The sequence below is a fragment of the Pleuronectes platessa genome, chromosome 5 (assembly GCF_947347685.1).
Source record: "Pleuronectes platessa chromosome 5, fPlePla1.1, whole genome shotgun sequence".
Taxonomy (NCBI): Eukaryota; Metazoa; Chordata; class Actinopteri; order Pleuronectiformes; family Pleuronectidae; genus Pleuronectes; species Pleuronectes platessa.
In genome coordinates, this window is record NC_070630.1 from 16,460,974 (window position 1) to 16,481,385 (window position 20,412).

Below are 20,412 nucleotides of genomic sequence, written 5' to 3' on the forward strand. Positions count from 1 at the left end.
CACGTAGTGGTGTCATTGACCAAGGAGTGCAACGGCAGCTGATGGCGGCTAAAGTGACTATTTTTCTCTACTTCACTATGCATGGGGACTCTTCCGCATCACCTCTGAACTGGAACTATGTGACAACGTCCAAGATAGTCCAGCTCGGAGCCAGGCATGGCTGGAGGGGGCGCCGAACAGACGGTGCCATGGTTCATGGGCCTTTGGGTGGAAGAGGTCAGGAATTTGGCTGAAAAGTGTGAGTGATCCATAACCTCACATGGTCTGCCTGCACATAGCTAAGTAACTCATACCATTCAAGTAAGCTGCACACACACCGCAGGGGGTGAATTAAATGTTAGCAGGTGAGCATGAAGGAGCGAGGCCTAACATTTAATAGTAGCGAGCCATTCCGGGTAATCTAATTACATTGATCAACAATGAATCAAAACTGCTGCACACTAAAATTCAACAGTATGATCAGGTCTTCCTCAATGCAACACACTCACATAGGATCCTAACGGCTAACATATAGAGGATAACACATCCATGGAGCAAATTTTAAGGAATTCCCTCAGGTTTTCCTAAGATATTCTGTTGAATTCCTCTGAAGCGCTCCTGAGATAACGCATTATTCAGAATGAGAAAGATGGACAACAGGATAACCCTTGTTGATGGGAAAGTCCAGAGTGAGCAAACAGGTTCCCGTCCATCCAGTATTGAGAAACTTCCTCTTTATTCCTCCTTCCTATGTTTATTTTCTTCTCATTTAAACCATTTACGTTTTGAAAATAATAAAAGATATCGGTAACACAACAATGCTAAACAGTATTTTTAGCTTGACAAAATGTGAGACAAAAATCCTTAATTTAGCCAACTCGGAGTCAGTTAGTAGTTGAAAAAATATAATTTTAGTTTATACAATTCAGAGTGTATGTGAAAACCCTCAAGATGGCAGTTCAGTCAGTTAAAGTACTTAACTTTATGACTTTAATAACCTAATGAAGTTGTTATTGTTATAGACAGCCGGTTGTAGATTGCCCTAGATTTGACATACTGGCTGTAAAGCAGCATTCAAACAAATCAAATGAGGCTCAGTTATAAGAAATATACTAAGGACTGATGCAGACTAATTTAGACTTAAATTTATAAATAAATAAGAGTTATTTCTTAGTTCTGTTGAATAATACATTAGAAAATGATACGGAAAACGTACAAAGGCAGGAAACTGACCTATTGACACAGTTCCTTCTTGTCAGAGGAAGAGAACTAGCGGCATGCTATATTTAACTTGCTCCCTGCTAGCTTACAGATGACAGTATAGGCTGAAGAAACAATGACTATTCCTTTCTCCCCCACATGTACGTTAACTTAAAAGTCTGGGGAAATATTCAACTTTATAACCCAAGATCAACAGACAACAGCTTCCCATGAGCAATGGTGTTAATGCACGAAGAGGCACATGAGTGTTTCTTGCAACAGCATCCATGTGTTAAGAGTTAGAGTTAGCAGTTTGCTACATCAGAGCAACACCAATTTAGTCCACACATAATTCAATACTTTTGTATATAGAAACAGTCAGTATGTAATTGACAAGAGGGGAAATATAACAATAAAGTAAAGAGCAGTAAAGACCTCAATGACAACTAAATACACCAAGGATTCCTTTACCATATCTTATTTCCCTGCTTTGGTATTCTTCACTGACAGACAGGTAACTCACCAATGTCAACACCGTTGGCAGTTCTCCAGGATGTACAGCCCCAGGACAAAGCCAACTTACACTTACTCTAATGAAAGTCAAATAAACTCATGTAAACATAACACAAGTCCCACTAAAAGGCACAGATAGTAGAAAACTGGGGCTGCACACCGAGGAGCACAAAACATGATCACAGCAGATAAAACAAAGCTTCCTGTTTTGAAACACTGACGTAGCGAGAACAGAGTGAGGAGTGAAACAGGAGCACCTGTTAAAAAACAAGTACAGACAGACAAGAGACGTGTAGAGATATGGTTTCTATCAGCATTACCTGTCTCGACATATCCAAAAAGGAGTCCACTTCAGTGATGATGATACATCAGACACACATCGCAGAAGAGAGGGGAGAGGGGAGAAAAAAAAGGGTAGGAGGAAATGACAGGCTAAACAAGAAATGGGAGGAGGCAGCCAAGTGCAAAGGCGAGGAAACACAACAGCAACAAGTGAATGTGATTATTTGCTGGTCACAAATAATCTGAAGGTACTTCCTGGTAATAAATAACTGTTTTTCCTTTTTATCTCTTTCTCTCTTTTATCCGCTGTGTCACAGAGGCTCATGATGAGGAGAGGTTTTAAAACACCCTGTGTTCTCCATTGTAACTTCCCTTCTTTCTACAGCCAGCTTCTCTTAAAAAACGAAGGCACAGCGCATGCTCATGTTACTCATAACAGAATTCAAACCCCTGAAGCAACGCTGGTGACACAATGCTCCGGTGTGACATATTAAACGTGCATACACAATTGTTAAGAGAAGGTTTACAATGGATCCTGTGGAAACAATGCACACCCTCAAGTGGTCAGACAGACACAACTACAACACAAACTGCATTCAGTCTTACAAGCATGTTCATATATTTCTGTTTACAACTAGGCCACTGAGTTTTAGGTCCACTCAGTCAGGCAGTGTGATTCAGTATTTCAGTATCAGGAAGTGTAATTTTGATTTCAGGAAGTGTTTAAAAGTCACTAATAACGATATCTGTGTCTAAACTGTTTTAAGAACTTCCAACCAACACTTTGTACTATAATTCCTAAGTCAGGGCTAGTAATTATGTAAGAGTGACCAGGCTTTTGGTTTTTAATGGTATAATATTTTTCTTTTATATTATCTATCTTTTTTTGTTTTTGTATTTTTCTGTTTTATTTATTAAAACTTGATTTTGTAAATCAAGTTTTATTATCATTTATTATAAAAAACTTTAACTTAAATATGAAGTGATGCATTTTACCAGCTTACCCAATAGGGGGCAGCACTATCCTCTGAAATGGAACAAAGGTTTGATTAAAAAATTCTAAAACACACACACACACTACAGACAATCAATCACATTACTCACTTTCATTTTGCTTAGATATTGTACCATCAATTAAAAATATATTTTTATATATTAGAGATACTCTTTAAATACCAATCTATTTAAAAGTAAATGCAGCCAGTAAACTGAGGGGGTGAGAACCCTCAGTCTGTCGGAGCACACAGGAACACGTTTGGGCTAATCTAAACCAAGTTATTCTGTTGTGCAGTTTTCTCTACATTGCTATAATTGAATAAATGACAGATGTAATCAATGTGACAGGAAAGAAGAAGTAGTTTTGATAAAAAAAAAAATAGGAAAAGAGCTGTCACACACCCCTTCACCTGCTCATAGTGAGGTCACAAGATCCACGAGTGAAACATTGTGTGTGTACTAAGTTCACAGACAGCCAAACAGAAAACTCAAGACACTCCAGATAAGCTGCTTTAACATCCATTTAAGAAAACAGTCTCACCTGTGAGCTCGGGGAGACTGTGCAGGAAACCTCTGCGGGATTGGTGGAGGGCCTTTAGGTACTCCCCCTGCTTTTGGAGGGAGAGGAGGAGCATTTCTGTCGTGGCTTTGAGAGGCAATGGGAGAAACCGGTGACATTTTTTTCCCTCCATCGATTACCAGATGTTGGGCAGCCGGCTGAATGCCTAAAGTCTGTGGCCGGGCTTGTGTAGAAGTATGGGTAGGGGTTCTGGTGGGGGTTAAACAGGGGGACACGCTCGGTGCAGCTGGAGCTTTAACATCACGTCTGTGGAGTTTAGGGGAGACGGGGGTACGGGCAGGAGGGGAGGGGCTCAGGGCAGACATAAAGCACTGTGGAGGGCAGTTGGGGGTGCTTCGTGGGGGGACAGGGGGTAAAGGGGTTTCAGACATTGGAGAGACAAGAGGGCCGGGGGGACAGTCCACTGGAGCACTAGAGCGAAACTTAGTCCTCTCTTTAGGCACAGGTTTCTCCCTCTCTCTATCTACCCCTCCATCCCCTTCTTTGTTTTTGCTTTGTCCAGGTGCTGTTTGTCTTTGTTCAAGAACCGACTTCTTCTCTCCTCCTTCATTTTCCTCTTTCATTCTGGACACTTGTCTCTCCTTAGGGACTGGTTTCTCTCTATCTCTGGGAGTAGGGTCCGATGTCTCTCCATCTTCTTTCTCCGTTGGCTTAAAGAGAGGTTTTTTCTCCACCGGGAGAGGTACAGGTCTCTCTCTGTGTAACACTTTAGCATGTCCTGTTTCCTCAGATCGCTGATCCCTCTCAGACATTAGAGGCCGACTGTGCGTGTCAGATTGCGTGTCATGATTACCATGCGTTTTGTTCAAGCTAGCCAGGATGCGTCTCTGGTGACCCGGCAGGGTGATGCCCATTCGCTCCAGCTGATCTGGTGTGAGGTTGCGACACTGCCGGGGTGTAGCCAGCCCGGCGTTCCGAAATGCCTCAGAGTACTGCTCCAGATGAAGAACACATAACCAGTCCCATACATCTGCACAGCACTCCGACTGAGACATGATGTGTGTGAGTGAAGCAGGCGTGAGGGCAAGTCCACATCCGCAGAGAAAATGCAGACTTTGACAATTTAGATCATGGTTTACAAATCCTGTGAGAGGGGGGGGGGGGGGGGGGGGGAAACACATCAACATAAGAAGAGGTTTTCAAGAGGAACAAACTAAAAATAGCACTTGTGTAAACTCAGCTCTATTTCTCACTTGCTTATGCTTTCGCCCATAAAGTTTTTTAGTGTACATGAAAACAACTCATAGTTTCATTGGCAGCTGTGTGCGTACCCGTAAGTGGATTGTAATGTACTGTAGTTCTCTTTCTCAGGCAAAAAAACTCTCTTTCACTCTATAGACTGTGCAGGTTTCACTCAGACTCTGTTGCGCGTTGTCCCTGTGCTTACCAAGTTTCATGTTTATCCTTCCAAAAAATGTTTGCGTATTCTTGCTAATTTACAGACAGACAAACATCACTGTGTGCGTTTGTGTCTGTGTGTGTGAGAAGAGGGTGATGATTCTCACCCAAGTAAAAGAGGAATTCAACCCCTTGATAGTAAGATCCCAGGGTAGTTTAGTCATTTTGATCTGCCCTGTCATTTTCAACAGCTTCAACAGAAGACATGTCTTGTTTAATATTACTTTACGTCAAGCATTTCTTTTAAGCAGCCATCGGCTAAACCACACTTGAATTCAACACAAGCACACCAACTATAGGAGGAAGTGTCATTGACAAGTTTTGGAACACACTGCATTTTCACATTTGTTTCTACCATACTCTTGAATGCTGCATAAGTGGAATCAAGGCCAGCTTCCCACAAAGCCGACCCATTCCTCTCCATCAACACTCACATACCATCCACTCAAGGTTTTATTTCTCTAATCCAGAATGTTTTAGGACATGAATAATGTATCATGATAGCGCTCAAACGGTCCTAGTCTCTCGATTTTCCCTCTCAAGGCTTTAATTCACAAATAGCAGACAGTACCAGCTCCAAGCCTTCACGTGATGATAGCCTGCCTGACAGTAAGCAACAGCTCAGTGAGGACAGCTGTGATGAATAAACTGAAGCCATCACATAAATGAATTTTGACACTGCAATAACAATTTGCTGCTGTCAAAAACAATATTTAAACACCCACTGCAGTCACTGTGTTTTATCACTCTGCCTGTAGCTGCTGCTTGCCAAGACATAAACCATATAAATACAGTGTGTCCTAAACACACACACAAACTAATCAGTTTACACAGCTATCTTTGTTAATACACAGCATTGGGTCAGTGCCAGAGCAAAGATTTGCAATTGAATACATGTAGATGTTGTTGCCACTTCTTTTATATCACCTAAATGCCACTAGTGCCACTGCCACTAGTACAATTCCTCACCTGACTGGAGGACTACTATGCTAACAGTAGTTTTTTTAGCCATGGCATTCAAGTATCACAGGGTACAGGAGCTGGTGTGTTTCAAAGGTAGTTACTAAAACTATAGTCTCATTAACTCTGCCAAAGATTTGTTTGTTTCTAAGCAAGATATTAGATATAACTATCTGCTATTCCAGACAGGCGGTGGACTAGTGTCAGTGGCAGAAAAATTGGACTATGGGCAGAAAGTTACGGACATCAGACCGGAAGGTCTCTGGTTCGACTCCTCGCAGTGACAATAAAAAAAATACCTGGATGGACAAACCCTGGATCTGCTCGAAAGTCCAAAGAGGACTCTCCCTACCCCCACTGTCTAAGTGCCCCTGAGCAAGGCACCTTACTCCCCCAACATCTGCTCCCTGGGTGCCGTGCATGGCTGCCCACTGCTCTGTGTGTCCTGCGATGTTCACCAGATGGGTCAAAAGCAGAGTACAAATTTCCCTCATCTGCATGTAGTGTGACTGTTCATGTGTTTGGGATCAATACAAATGTATCTTGTATCTTGCTTACACTGTGTAAAGGGGACCTTCCTTTTGTAGACGTCCTCTTCATTTTCATTTCAAATGAAATATAAAATAAGATCACGATTAAATTACTTTTCTGTAATTGTATTTAGTTAGGATACAAATAACTGTAGCTGACAGTTGCTGTTGCATACACAGTGCATGCACACATGAACATTAGCTACCTGACAAGCAGCAGCCCATGCAAAGAGATAAATACTGACAGTTGCTACTTAGAAGTGAGGGAGCAAAGAATAACCCAAAATGTCCAGACACAAAAACACTATTCAGCAGTATGTGAGTGTGTTAAAATGAGAGTATTTCCTGTCAAACACTTGCTCGAACGAGGCCGCAGAGGCTTGAGGTCCGTGTGAAGTTGCTCTAATCTTTCTGATGAAAAGGTAGTCGCACTTCCTATTTTTGAATTGAGGAACTGAGAAAGCTAAGAAACTGTCTGGTCTTCAGCTGCCACAAACACACACTGCATAGCAGACTCACCACTCTCATCCATGACTTCACAGGGTATTTCATTGATTAACAAACATTACCTGCAGCATTACTCTAGCCTTTACCATTATTAGTACCTGCCTAACCCTTACGTTAACCTTAAAACTTGTCTTCCATTTGAAATGTTCTGGTAATTAGTGATTTATGTTGTTGTGACGAGTCCTCCATATGCAGCTATAAGGTCCCCACAACCTCAGTAATACCAGACTCACATATACACTCACACAAAAGAGCTGATTAAGGGCTTTCTGGTCCAAAGTGCTGAGGATAAAAATAAACATTGTGTTTGGACAAATATCAAGAGACCAGCTAGTTGAATGTGTGTGTGTGTGTGTGTGTGTGTGTGTGTGTGTGTGTGTGAGTGTGGCATTGGGAAACAAAAGTGGTAGAAACGAGCATTTTACTCTCTGGTCATTTCAATTTATTTATCTCCACTCTCTCCTTCTTAGTCCGTCCCTCCCTCCCACTCAGAAAAGTGCCAATAACAGGGTCTCTGTGCTGCCTGCACAATGGGTCATTCTGTTGCCCAGGCAAGTGCACACTTACACACACACAAACACACACATACAGACACACACACACAAGAAGAAAACACAAGGTGGGGGCTCACTGTTCAAGACTAGTCATAAACCCCTTCAAACAAGTGCGCAACTAATAATGTTGTGTGTCTGTGATTGATAGTAAACATTTGGGTGCTATAGAAATAAATTTTAAGGAATCATATTCCGTTTTTTTATTATGCCATGTTAAATTTTCTCTCTTTTACAATTATTAGTGCTGCCAATGTCAGGTTAGAATCCTCCCCATTGTACAAAAAGGAAGATAAAATATCCCGGGTACAGGGGGCACCATTTCACGCTTTGGAGTCAGAGTCTGCGCATTTGTGATAATTGCGTGAAGCTGCAGTAACAATGTCCAAACATTACATGTGCTGGACCGATCACGAGTCAGTCTCTGCTCTCAATCATGATGTTTTCAATGTCTTTATAGCATCAAATAACTAATTTAAACCAAATTTACTAGCAAAAAGAAAACATCAGTGTGATAAGAAGTATCTAAAATGACACAAACCATCTTTAAGAATAATTTATTTGGCGTGTACTTTGACATTTTAGTTTGGCCCATGCCCCTACCACTAACATGGAGATGATTTGGCTTCACTTTTGGGGTGCTGACATGTCATCCGTCTTTAAATGCAGTCTATGGGTGACTCATCAGACAATGTGAAAACAGGTAAAAGGATGTGTCTCACAAACTTTCACTGGCATTTGTAAAACACTTAATTAACTGGTTAGGTCTTCATACTTGCAAGACAGGTCAAGACTTATTCAGGCCCATAGGAAGTATTCAGCTCAAATACAGCTCAGCTCAAATCTCTCTCCTCATATTTCCAATCTCTCTTTGATGTCGACAAATACTGTAAAGCAACCATGACAAAAAAATACATTGCTTGAACAGAATGGCAGCTACATGAAAATAGCACCAGCCCTGTGTGTCTCTTTACCTGTCCTCTCTGTGTGCCTACTTGGAGAGCACATACAGTAAGAGCGTGAAGCATGTATGTGTCGCGACTGTACTCAAACCCATCTGACCTGAACCCTAAAACCAGGTCTGAACCCACAAACAGTCGTTTGAGGTTGTGTGAACCAAGCAAAACAATTTCCCTACTTTCCCAAAATGTCCCCACTCCATAAAGCCTGTAACTGGTCCTGACAATGATTGAAGTACCATGGCATAATCACAAAGAGGTCATGAGGTCATGACTCATACCCACCCCCCGAACACACTGCTGCTTTCAGTCCACTTTCAATAAGGACTGAGTAGTGACTCAGTCCTGCCAGTAAAGAACCACATTCACACAATGTGAACAAGCCAATGTGTGTCCACACACAAACATTACTCACTCAAACGCACATGCCTCTGACTCTCAGGGCTTCAACATCTCTCAGAAGGATGTTTCCCAAGGCAGTACTCCATTAATTACCACATTTACCTATAGGAGTCAATTGCTTCTTGTCATCATCCACAAGTCCTGAAGTTCTGGGTCAAACCTCAGATGCTGAATCTTTAAAACAAGATTACAACTAATCCTAAAAACTGGACACAATATTGGAAACACCTCTCAGCTCACTGCTGAACAGCTTCAGTACAAAGTACATCCACCAACTCCTGTGTTAAGTAGTTTGAATAATGTTTGCAAAATATACCTCACAACATCTTTAATGTTCTACTTCTAGAAACTGCTCACTTTAAAAAAAAAAAAAGCTAATCTAATTTACACGAGAATTTTAGTCACAACAGTCTTAGCATAATCTCAGCCACAGCCTCCGGTTACTCACTTCTTGCACAACCTTCATCCTGCCTGTGTTATTTTACGGTCAAGCTGCTCCATATGTCCTCTCTCCCATGCACCTCATAACAGAGTGATTCAGTGGCAAGTAATCATGTGAGGGTGTGAGACAATAGAGAGGGAGACAAAGACGGGGAGAAAGACGGACGGAGGATAAAGAGAGACAAAGCTGTCCGCTGTAACTTGAAAATTGTAACGTGCATTCTCTGTAAAAGTAAAATCCATCGAAATTAGGATTATGAATGTGAATTAGGTAAATTTAGCATACGTTAGCTTTTATACTGACACAAAAGGAAAGGTTAAGTCTGTGCTTTAATAAAAAAAAAACTGTAACACTAAATTATGTGGCTGTCAGTAGGCAAAAAACAAACAGTCAAGCTCCTCGATCACCAGGTTCCACTACAGAACAAAGTCAGCATGTCCTTGATGCTCTTTGATAGCTACTTTCACATTCCCCATAAACAACATTAAGTGGGTCATTACCTCGCCCTCCCTCTCGCTCTTTATTTATTTGTCAGCATGGATTACACAAACACTACTGTACAGATTTCAATGAAACTATGTGGACTGATGGGACATGGGCCAAGAGAGGGCTCATTAAATTTGGGGGTGGTCCTGGAAAGGGGGACCCACGGTTTATGTTTTTTTCCCCACTTTCTTTAACATTGCTCGACAGGATGTTTTAAACATTTTCACGGATTTTCCCAAGGAATACTTTGTTGATGAGAAGTATTGGGCATATTTAGGACATTGATATAGTATATGCAATTTGGTCTTTTGTTAGTTTGTAGGACTACTCTAAAACTAATGATCTTATTTCCAAGAAACTTAGTGGAAGGATGAGGTGTGGGCCAACATAGATAGAACCTATTTAATTTTGATGTGGATCTGGAATAAGGGGCAGATTCTGGAATTTTTAAGTGCTTCCTTTATCGTTGCAAGATGGGGTGTTTTTTTTTAACATTTTCTCTAATTTCCTTGAAAATATTGCATGGATCTTGGTAGGCTGATATCCGAGTGTGTGAAATTGGGTGCGACTAGATTCCATTTAATGGGATTGTTGGGCCATTCTAATGTTTTATGAGAATGGCAATGCTTTTCAAAAAGGCACATACATCATTTCTTAACGGCATTTACATCTGTTCATATATTTATAACCCTCGTAAGTCATGTGCTTTGCTCAAATTATCTAATACAGAAGTGATAAAAAACATTTCTGTTTCATTAACCATGCAGAACAGTGGTGTGTTTGGGGCAGCTATTTATGGTTTTCATGGTTGAAAGGTTCTGCTTTTGAGGGAACGCTGAACTCTTTACTACATCTTGTATTTTAAGAGCATGAGCAATCTAGTCGTAGAGAAGTTTGTCCATTTCATGGGCGGATCCAGGATTGTCTTTGGAGGCACTGACCCCAGCTGAAATCGTATTGACCGCTGAATTGCCCATGTTCTTTCAGTAGTTGTTTTTTTCTTTTTTAAGATTTAGGACAAGTTGGGGACTGTCCCTTGTACGTTTGAAGATCTTCAGCATAATTTAAGTTACCAGCTACCAGTATGTTAGCAGGTGTTAGCTGCCACCAGCAGATGTTATGGGCTTAACTTCAGGTGTGTGCCTTAGCGTCATCAATTGTTTTGGTCTTATAATCAACGATAGAGGCTGAACTTGAAGAAAGTTGAGGCTAAAGGTAAATCAGACTGCCTACTGGATTGTATAGCAGTACTAGGATAGCAATGTGGCTCTATGCCTTTTTTAAACTTAACACTGTCCCATTTGAGAACACAGGACCAGATTCAAATAAACTAGTCACTCAGTAACAATAAATGTGAAAATGCGTTAAGAATTAAAAGAAGTGCCCTCTGTGCTTGAACAAGGAACAAGTCTAAGTCTACTCAATGATTTGCAGCTTTGCTCAAAGCTGTACAGGTAACAGTAAACAAGAAAGGTACTTAAATGGGCACCTTGCTGAATCAGGAGTGGTACATGAATGTGGCCCCCGGTTTAGAAAAGATCCTAGATCAGCCACTGGTCTGTTTTAAGACGTTTTACCCCCCAGGCTAAGCGTCTTCCTCTGTACATCACACAGAACCCAAGGGTGTCGCAAAAATAATTATTGCACATGTAAAAGGTAAAACTGTTTCCCCTGACAGGGACCATTACAATTTCACAGTTTCACTATTAATCACACCATGTCTATATACGTACTCAGCATATAGCACATATGGGTGTACCATCGTAAAAAAGCAGAAATAAGCAAAGTGTTTCTGTGTGATCTGCTGTAGCTGCAGATTGAAGGAGATACGGAGTAAAGACCTGGAATACCACCTGTTGGCACCTGCTGACCACACAGATGCTGAGTGGGGGGAACATCTGGATGACCCCCGCCATTACCTTAACGACTTGATCCTATGGTCAGATCCATCCAATGTAAACTGCTTAAAAACGAATGAATTCCACTTGGGGATAAACAACAAGCCCTGGAGAGAGGGAGAGAACGGCGGCAGAGAAAAACAATCCAACACAAGTTCCCAGTAGCTGAGGAGCAGGACTGATTTCCTCCTCTCTGGTGGACTTTTAGAAAAAAGCAGAAGTGGACTCAGCAGGTTGAAGGGAGCTCTCGATGCGGTTTTCCTGTTCTCGTTGGTTTACGTGTAAAACTAAACTACCGTTATTCCGTCCAGCTAACGGACATGTACCCAGGACAACACACTCTCTGTGTGAAGCACTCCGGTGTTTTAACGCTTTTTGTCGCAGTTCTACGGGAATGAAAAGTTTGAAATTGTTGTCGTTCACGTACCTTGCCGTGTTCCGGTGTGCACTAATGTCCGGTGCCTGAAACAGGCTGTGGGTTAGAGTTTGTGGGCGGAATTTAAAGTCGACAACTACGACGCCGAAGGAGATGAGAAAATTTTTCTCACGGCTGAAATCCAGGAGAGGCTTCACCAGTAAGGTCAAGACAATGAGAAGAGCCAGTTCCGGTTTGGCCCCTTCAATGTAAATACATACATTGATAATGAGTGGGATGGTGTTTTATTGTGCAGCAATTTTTCGGATGTTCTCTGTTGACTGCGACCAAAGTGGTGCAGCAAATTTAGCAAAAACTTCCGTGCGGCCGTCATGTGACCCCTGCAAAGACTGGACTGTTTTGGTGAAAATGCCCTTTGACTGCCTGTTGTCCCACTGACCGATCCCTCCGACTCACTGACCGATCACACCAAGGGATTTAAAGGACACGTGCCTGGGGAAGCTTTCCATTCCATTCATGTTTTAAACTTTTAAGGGTTATGGCAGAAAATTAAAAAGTATTAAATCTCCACTGGCACACTATTATAAGAGCATGGGATTCTTCAGAGTTCACTTGATGTACGAAGAATAACGGAAAACCAGTCTGGACAATAAGGCCTACAACTATCAATAGTGGTGACATATGTCACACATTTTGTCATATACTTCTTAGATATATAGAAAAATAATTTCTTAATAAATGTATCTATCAATATAGTCTAGACCTGGATAAAAGACAGAAAACTGGACTTGAAGAATTATTAATTCCAGATTCATAGTTTTTCTGTTAAACACAAACTTGACTTGAGTAATTGTTTTACCTAACTACTGTGGAAACAGCAGTAACAGTGTTTGCCTCTAATGTGATTTCACAGATTGAAACGCTGAAATGGAACTGAAAATACTGTGTGCCTCATCACACTCTACACTGTGTAGATAGATAGATATATATATTTGTATCTTGAAATGTTGATACTGTTGATAAATCATTTTAGTGCAAATAAAGTTATGGACTGGCTTTAGAGCCCACCACAGCACTGAAAGTGGACTTACTAAAATAATCAGTGACCTCAGACTAAACTCTGATGAGAACAAGGTTTTAATTCTATTCCTCTTTGACCTGAGTGCTGCTTTTGATACTATTGACCACCACATCCTTATCATGTAGAGAAGTTGGTTGGTCTGTCTGACAGTGTCCTATGATCAAAACATACACTCGAGGGAGGAAGTTCTGTGACAGCTGTTTAGGGGTTGCACAAGGGACCTTCCTCTGAATTTTATTATTTTAACTGTACATGCTGCCACTGGTTGATATCATCAGAGAGCACAATGTTTGTATCCATAGTTATGCAGATGATAGACACCTGTACATTATCATCATTATTATTAATATTATTAGTAATTATTATTATTATTATCTCTCAACCACATAATGTTAATTTAAAAATAGAAAAACATTCAATAAATATCTCTCATAAAAACAGCACTTCCGAGTCCTTTTGTTATGTGGAGTGTGTTATTTTGTTAAGACCTGTACATGCCCTGAGGAAACAACAAGAGCTGTAGATACGATGAATATATACAGTACATGTGCAAATGTATCTATAATTTCCAATAGAGGGCCATCAGTGTAAACAATATGTGTAGTGACACTATGTAATATTCAATTTATATTATATGATTTGAACAGAGTTTTTAAAGCTCCCTGGGTAAATTTAGTAAGCACTGATTATTTAAAATCACAAAATCTCATTCATAAATCTCATTTTGTTTCCCTCTTGATAGTGGAGTATATAAGCTGAATAATAAATGAATGGCTTCCTGTCCAGTCCGTGAGCCCAACAGATGGTAGGAACAGGTATAATCTTGAGAACAATCTAGTCTTCACTATGACTATGAATATAGGTCATTTCCTCTCTGTTGTGGTGGCAGTGATGTGGCACCTCCAGGCGGTTGCTGATTTCTCAGTTGTAGGGTCCCATTGAAACCAGAAGAGGGCACTGTTCAACCTCAGAGAGTCTGGTAGTTGGATATAAGGCAGATCAACTATAGCCTCAGATGTATGCTGTAAATCATGAAGTATCAGAAGACTACTACATTTATGAACCACTTCATCCCATTCGGGAGTTTACATGAATGAAAGAAAGCATATATGTGTGTGTCACATTTGTGATTCAATGCTGCAGTCAAGGGTCCTACTGGGCAGCCTGTATGAACAATACACTGCCTCTGTGACTTGGCAATAGTGTTGTGCATAAACGAACGCAAAATAACAAGTTCAATGAACACGTTCACTTTTATGAGAACGATGAACTGAACGCAACTCAATGACAAATAATGAATTTGAACGGTGAACACGTTCATATTGTAGCGTCCTCGCGTATAGACGACAGGAAACTTCTCTCTTTATGTGTAACTTTATTAAAGTCCAGCGAACATGACACGCTTCTTGTTCGTAACTCTGACACTCCTCTCATCCACCACCACTGTCCCCTTCCTCATTCACCCTTGATACGCCAACTCATCAGCCAATGAGAGCCTGGCATCCCACAAAACCCTACAGCCATTGGCCTAGAACTTTCACGTGCCCCACCCCTACCTGTTCACTGACCCTCGGGACATTTCAATACTTTCTCCTCAGGAGAGACGCTGTCTAAATCGTATGCTTTCACCATGTCGTTGCTCAGTGCCCGTAAAATGTCCGCGATTTAGCCTAACCGACACCAACTAACTAGACTTATCACTACGTTACCCATCACTCATCGCTCTGTTGAGCCGTATAGTGAATGAATCTAGAATCTTCTCTCAAAAAATATTTCCCCCCCCCACTGGGTTATTCTCTAACAATAGGTTTCATACAGTATCTAAAAGCCAGAAATATAAAATCAACTTTTAAGTAAGGCTGTCAAATATATGTAGTTAAGTTGAAACACACACACACACGATAATTTGTCCATCTACTTAATTTGCTTAGTTCATGATTGACACCATCAGCTGAAGTGGCCTAGTTGGTCAAGCGTTAGGTCTATAACAAGAGCGACCGGGGTTTGTAACCCACTGTTGTCCCATTTTACAACTGGCAATATGTTACACTTAAAATTGGCAGGACTTCTCCTATTAATTGCAAAATATCTTACACTATGTTAATTTAAATTAATTAAATATAAAAACAGGAAAAAATTTAATTAAAAAAATAAAAATAAAAAATATGCCCAATGCGCAATTCCTGCGCATTGGGCTTCTGTGCAGGATGTGCGCAATGGGCTTCTGCGCAGAACGTGCGCAGTGGCCTTCTGCGCAGAATGTGCGCATTAGGCTTTTTTTTTTTTTCTCCATTTAACTTAATTAAAAAATATATATATTTAATTTAATTTAATGTTTTTATATTTAATTTTACATTTCATCATCATTTCTCCGCGCTGGTTCAGGGGTAAATGATGCTGGTCTTCACAGGTGACCTACGCAAACCTGTAGCCGGCTGCGGCGCTTCCTGGTTCTTCCCGGCACTACAGGCCTCTGTATGCTTCTCCGAGTCCGTTGCGGAAGGACGGATGGACGGAGCGGACGGACCCTTTTTGATTTATAGTTCTACGAGCCTTTTTGTTCCGAAAACAATTCACCGCCAGAACAGTAGATGGCGCAACGGAAGTCGAGCTTAGAGAAGCCTACCTCATGAGGTATATAGAAGAAGTCCACGCTGGTTTATTTACGTCCTCCCGGCTCCTCACACACAGTGAACGATGACAACAGAAAAAGGATGTTGATGACGCGACAGTTTTGCTGAAATAAAGTGACACCCAGCGGGTCATAATGCTTTTGTTATCGTGTCTGTGCGCAGCGGTTCCCCGGTCTTGTTTCCAAACTGCGTTGCTAATTCAACAGCTGCAACAGCTTGAAGCTACACGGAGGCAGCTAGCCCCCCCCAGCTTCCACACACAGTCAGCAGGGACACCCGATACTAGCTACTACCAAGTGTTTGCTTCTAACCTGACGGTGTTTGAGAAACAGTGTCATGAGAGCCGTGGGATTAAAGTCAGCGGGTTTTTGCGCTGTTCCCACCGCAGTTAGCATGGTGGCTAGCCCACTACCCCCGTTATCAAAGTTCGTTATAACCGTATGTGACCGTACACACATGCTGTAAGTGCTCTAACCAGCCACCGTCAGCCGGACAACGACGCTGGCTTAACACACTTGTCACATTAATCATAGAGTCGTAGTTGTGATTTAGGTTTATTGTGATTTAGGGGATGAAACAGGAAGTTAGAGGTCCAGAAATAATGATGTCCCGAAATGCTGGCGTTAGCTGACCAATCACAGCCTAGGGCTATCCGTTGGCTCTCCGCCATTTCGACGTGTAGTTAAGGCCTCAGGCCTTCAGTATGCTTCTCCGAGTCCGTTTTGGAATGACGGACGGACGGATCGGACGGACCCTTTTTGATTTATAGTTCTACGAGCCTTTTTGTTGTGAAAACAATTCACCGCCAGAACAGTAGATGGCGAAACGGAAGTCGAGCTTAGACAAGCCTACCTCATGAGGTATATAGAAGAAGTCCACGCTGGTTTATTTACGTCCTCCCGGCTCCTCACACACAGTGAACGATGGCAACTAACAGAAAAAGGATGTTGATGACGCGACAGTTTTTGCTGAATAAAGTGACACCCAGCGGGTCATAATGCTTGTGTTATCGTGTCTTAATGCAGCGGTTCCCCGGTCTTGTTTCCAAACTGCGTTGCTAATTCAACAGCTGCAACAGCTTGAAGCTACACGGAGGCAGCTAGCCCCCCCCCCCCCCCTCCCCCCAGCTTCCACACACAGTCAGCACGGACACCCGATACTAACTACTACCAAGTGTTTGCTTCTAACCTGACGGTGTTTGAGAAACAGTGTCATGAGAGCAGTGGGATTAAAGTCAGCGGGTTTGTGCGCTGTTCCCACCGCAGTTAGCATGGTGGCTAGCCCGCTACCCCCGTTATCAAAGTTTCGTTATAACCTCATGTGACCGTACACACATGCTGTAAGTGCTCTAACCAGCCACCGTCAGCCGGACAACGCCGCTGGCTTAACACACTTGTCACATTAATCATAGAGTCGTAGTTGTGATTTTGGTTAATTGTGATGTAGGGAATGGAACAGGAAGTTTCCATTCCGAAATGCTGGCGTTAGCGGACCAATCACAGCCAAGTGCTAACCGTGGGCTGTCCGTCATTTCGACGTGTAGTTAGAAAAATGAGAGCTGCACGAAAAGCTCTACGAGGAGCCTCGGAGAGGCCCGGAGAGGGCGTTCCACGTTGGAGAGGGCGGTCCTATCTGTCCGTGTCCGTCAAAACGCAGAAGCATACATTGGCCTTTAGTATGCTTCTCCGAGTCCGTTTCGGAATGACTGACGGACGGATCGGACGGACCCTTTTTGATTTATAGTTCTACGAGCCTTTTTGTTGTGAAAACAATTCACCGCCAGAACAGTAGATGGCGAAATGGAAGTCGAGCTTAGAGAAGCCTACCTCATGAGGTATATAGAAGAAGTCCACGCTGGTTTATTTACGTCCTCCCGGCTCCTCACACACAGTGAACGATGGCAACTAACAGAAAAAGGATGTTGGTGACGCGACAGTTTTTGCTGAATAAAGTGACACCCAGCGGGTCATAATGCTTATGTTATCGTGTCTTAGCGCAGCGGTACCCCGGTCTTGTTTCCAAACTGCGTTGCTAATTCAACAGCTGCAACAGCTTGAAGCTACACGGAGGCAGCTAGCTCCCCCCAGCTTCCACACACAGTCAGCACGGACAGCCGATACTAACTACTACCAAGTGTTTGCTTCTAACCTGACGGTGTTTGAGAAACAGTGTCATGAGAGCCGTGGGATTAAAGTCAGCGGGTTTTTGCACTGTTCCCACCGCAGTTAGCATGGTGGCTAGCCCGCTAGCCCCGTTATCAAAGTTCGTTATAACCGTATGTGACCGTACACACATGCTGTAAGTGCTCTAACCAGCCACCGTCAGCCGGACAACGCCGCTGGCTTAACACACTTGTCACATTAATCATAGAGTCGTAGTTGTGATTTTGGTTTATTGTGATGTAGGGAATGGAACAGGAAGTTTCCATTCCGAAATGCTGGCGTTAGCGGACCAATCACAGCCAAGTGCTATCCGTGGGCTGTCCGTCATTTCGACGTGTAGTTAGAAAAATGAGAGCGGCACGAAAAGCTCTCCGAGGAGCCTCGGAGAGGCACGGAGAGGGCGTTCCACGTTGGAGAGGGCGGTCCTATCTGTCCGTGTCCGTCAAAACGCAGAAGCATACATTGGCCTTTAGAAAAATGAGAGCTGCACGAAAAGCTCTCCAAGGAGCCGCGGAGAGGCACGGAGAGGGCGTTCCACGTTGGAGAAGGCGGTCCTATCTGTCTGTGTCCGTCAAAACGGAGAAGCATACATTGGCCTTTACGCCGCCGATGCGAACAGCCAAAGTATTTAACATGGGCGAGGAAAGGAGGCGGAGCGCTTTTCACAGCGCTTCTACCTCCGGTGCGTCCCCGGGGTTAGAGGATGATGGTGTGACGTTAATGTATTGTTATACATTGCATGTGTCACGTCATGATAAATCCGTCTCCTATGTCGCCTGTACCAGGAGCCGCCCCTGGCACTGGTTATCTTGGCTCGCTGTCTGGCCGGTAACCAGCCGTCCGGACCGCTCCGTGAATAAGGAGGAGGAGATGTTTCTTTACTTGGAATGCGGCCACTTTATTTCTCGGATATACAGCAGGAGCAACACTCGAATCACCTCTAGGTGCTCCGTCACTTCTCCTTATAAACACACTTTTAGCGTATTTTCCCACAATACCCTGGTGCACTACGTCACACACTACAAACTTTCCTTAAAGGGGCAGGCCATACCTGCAACACAACAGCTCTCGGTCTCATATACAGATGGCAAGAGAAAGCAGAGACGCAGACTCAGCAACTACATCCGAGATCCGAGGCACCTTATTATTATCTGAGGGATTTTTACACACTGTCTGATAAACATTCCGACAGTAAAGGCAAGGGGTAGTGATGGATAAGGTTTTCTTTAACAAGTTAAGTCTTTCATTCTCACTGTCCACCTTAAAACTATGAAATGAACTGAAATATGAACTAGTTCAGAATTTAAATGGTGAACTATGAACGTGAACTATTCATGTTTACTTGTATGAACTGAACTTTGAACTAGTTCATGAGAGTAGTGAACTCGCACAACACTGCTTGGCAGTGCTGTTTGCCATTTTACTTCTGACCTAGAGTAAAGATCAGGAACTGGGCCGTGGAGATTAGTTTGGGGAAAGGAGCTGGAGGAAGGGTCTCAAAGCTAAAAGTTATTACAGGGAAGAAGAGGTATAGTTGAGAGAAAGGTGTGTGTGTGTGTGGGGGGGGGGCTAAAGGTGTAATTAAGGAGTAAAAGTTTTAAGAGAGGTCTGTGGTAAAGCAAAGAAAAACAAAAGGAGCAATAAATGAGCAAGGCAGAGAGTGCTGAGGAGACAAAACTGAGACGGTCGGAAACAAATGAGTACTGGAGTACAAATTGTTTAGATCGAGAGAAGAGAAAAGGAAGAGTAGAAAGAGGAAGAGAGGAGATGGAGGGGAAGGGAAGAGAGCAATTAAGCACAGAGGACTCAGGGTCCTGGATGAGGAGCGAATGAAGAATAGATGTTGATGAAGAGATTGGAACCGGAAGAGGTAAAGAAAGAAGGCAGGCAGAGAAATCGAGCAAAGGATGAAGAGCAGATAATAAAGGGGCAAAAGGAAAGACGAGAACACATAAGATGGAGGGAGGGGGGAGGAAAGCGTGGAGGAGGTGGGGTGGTGATGAGTCATCACCGGGCTCTCAGCCCTGGTGGGCTTGGTTGCTGTGGGGGCGGCAGTGTGACACATATGGAAACCCATACAGAGGGATGTTGGCCGTCATGTGGCGTACATGTCTCATCCTGCTGAGGGGGCGGGTGGGAGACAATATAGGGATGCCACTGGGACACACACTCACACACACACTTGCACAGAAAGATGACGGCCGAGAGTAAAGCCTCATTAAGACTCTGAGGATGGATTGATGGTTATATCCAAAGGCAAAGAGACAAACGGTCAATACAGATGGAAGAAGCCCCAGAGCCTGAGTACACCTCGTGCCTTTGTGCATCTCTCACAGAAACTTACCTGCCTCATTCATTCTTTATTAGGTGGTGCAAAGGCAGGGGCGGAAGTGAAGAGGCAAGACATGGAAAAATCATTTCAAGCAATAACGTTAAATGTCCAGAGCTCCTCTTACTGAGGCAGACTGAAAGCTTCC

The 20,412-nt window shown here is 42.8% G+C and overlaps 1 protein-coding gene across 10 annotated transcripts in view; it reads right to left on the reverse strand.

The window, feature by feature from the left end:
• The window catches only part of LOC128439666 (arf-GAP with Rho-GAP domain, ANK repeat and PH domain-containing protein 1), a 46,034-nt gene extending 33,766 nt beyond the window's left edge, over window positions 1-12,268 (reverse strand). For 5 of the 10 annotated variants that reach the window (XM_053422045.1, XM_053422044.1, XM_053422043.1 and 2 more), the window contains exons 1-2: window positions 12,111-12,268; window positions 3,512-4,634 (exon numbers count right to left, since the gene is read on the reverse strand). In XM_053422045.1, coding sequence (XP_053278020.1) covers window positions 3,512-4,545 — 1,034 coding nt within the window. In that variant the 5' untranslated portion in view covers window positions 4,546-4,634; window positions 12,111-12,268. Of the gene's footprint in view, window positions 1-1,702; window positions 1,902-2,012; window positions 2,376-3,511; window positions 4,635-11,704; window positions 11,899-12,110 lie in introns of those variants that run through there. The other 5 variants (XM_053422049.1, XM_053422047.1, XM_053422041.1 and 2 more) reach the window with 4 other exon arrangements.
• Window positions 12,269-20,412: the final 8,144 nt, after the last annotated feature.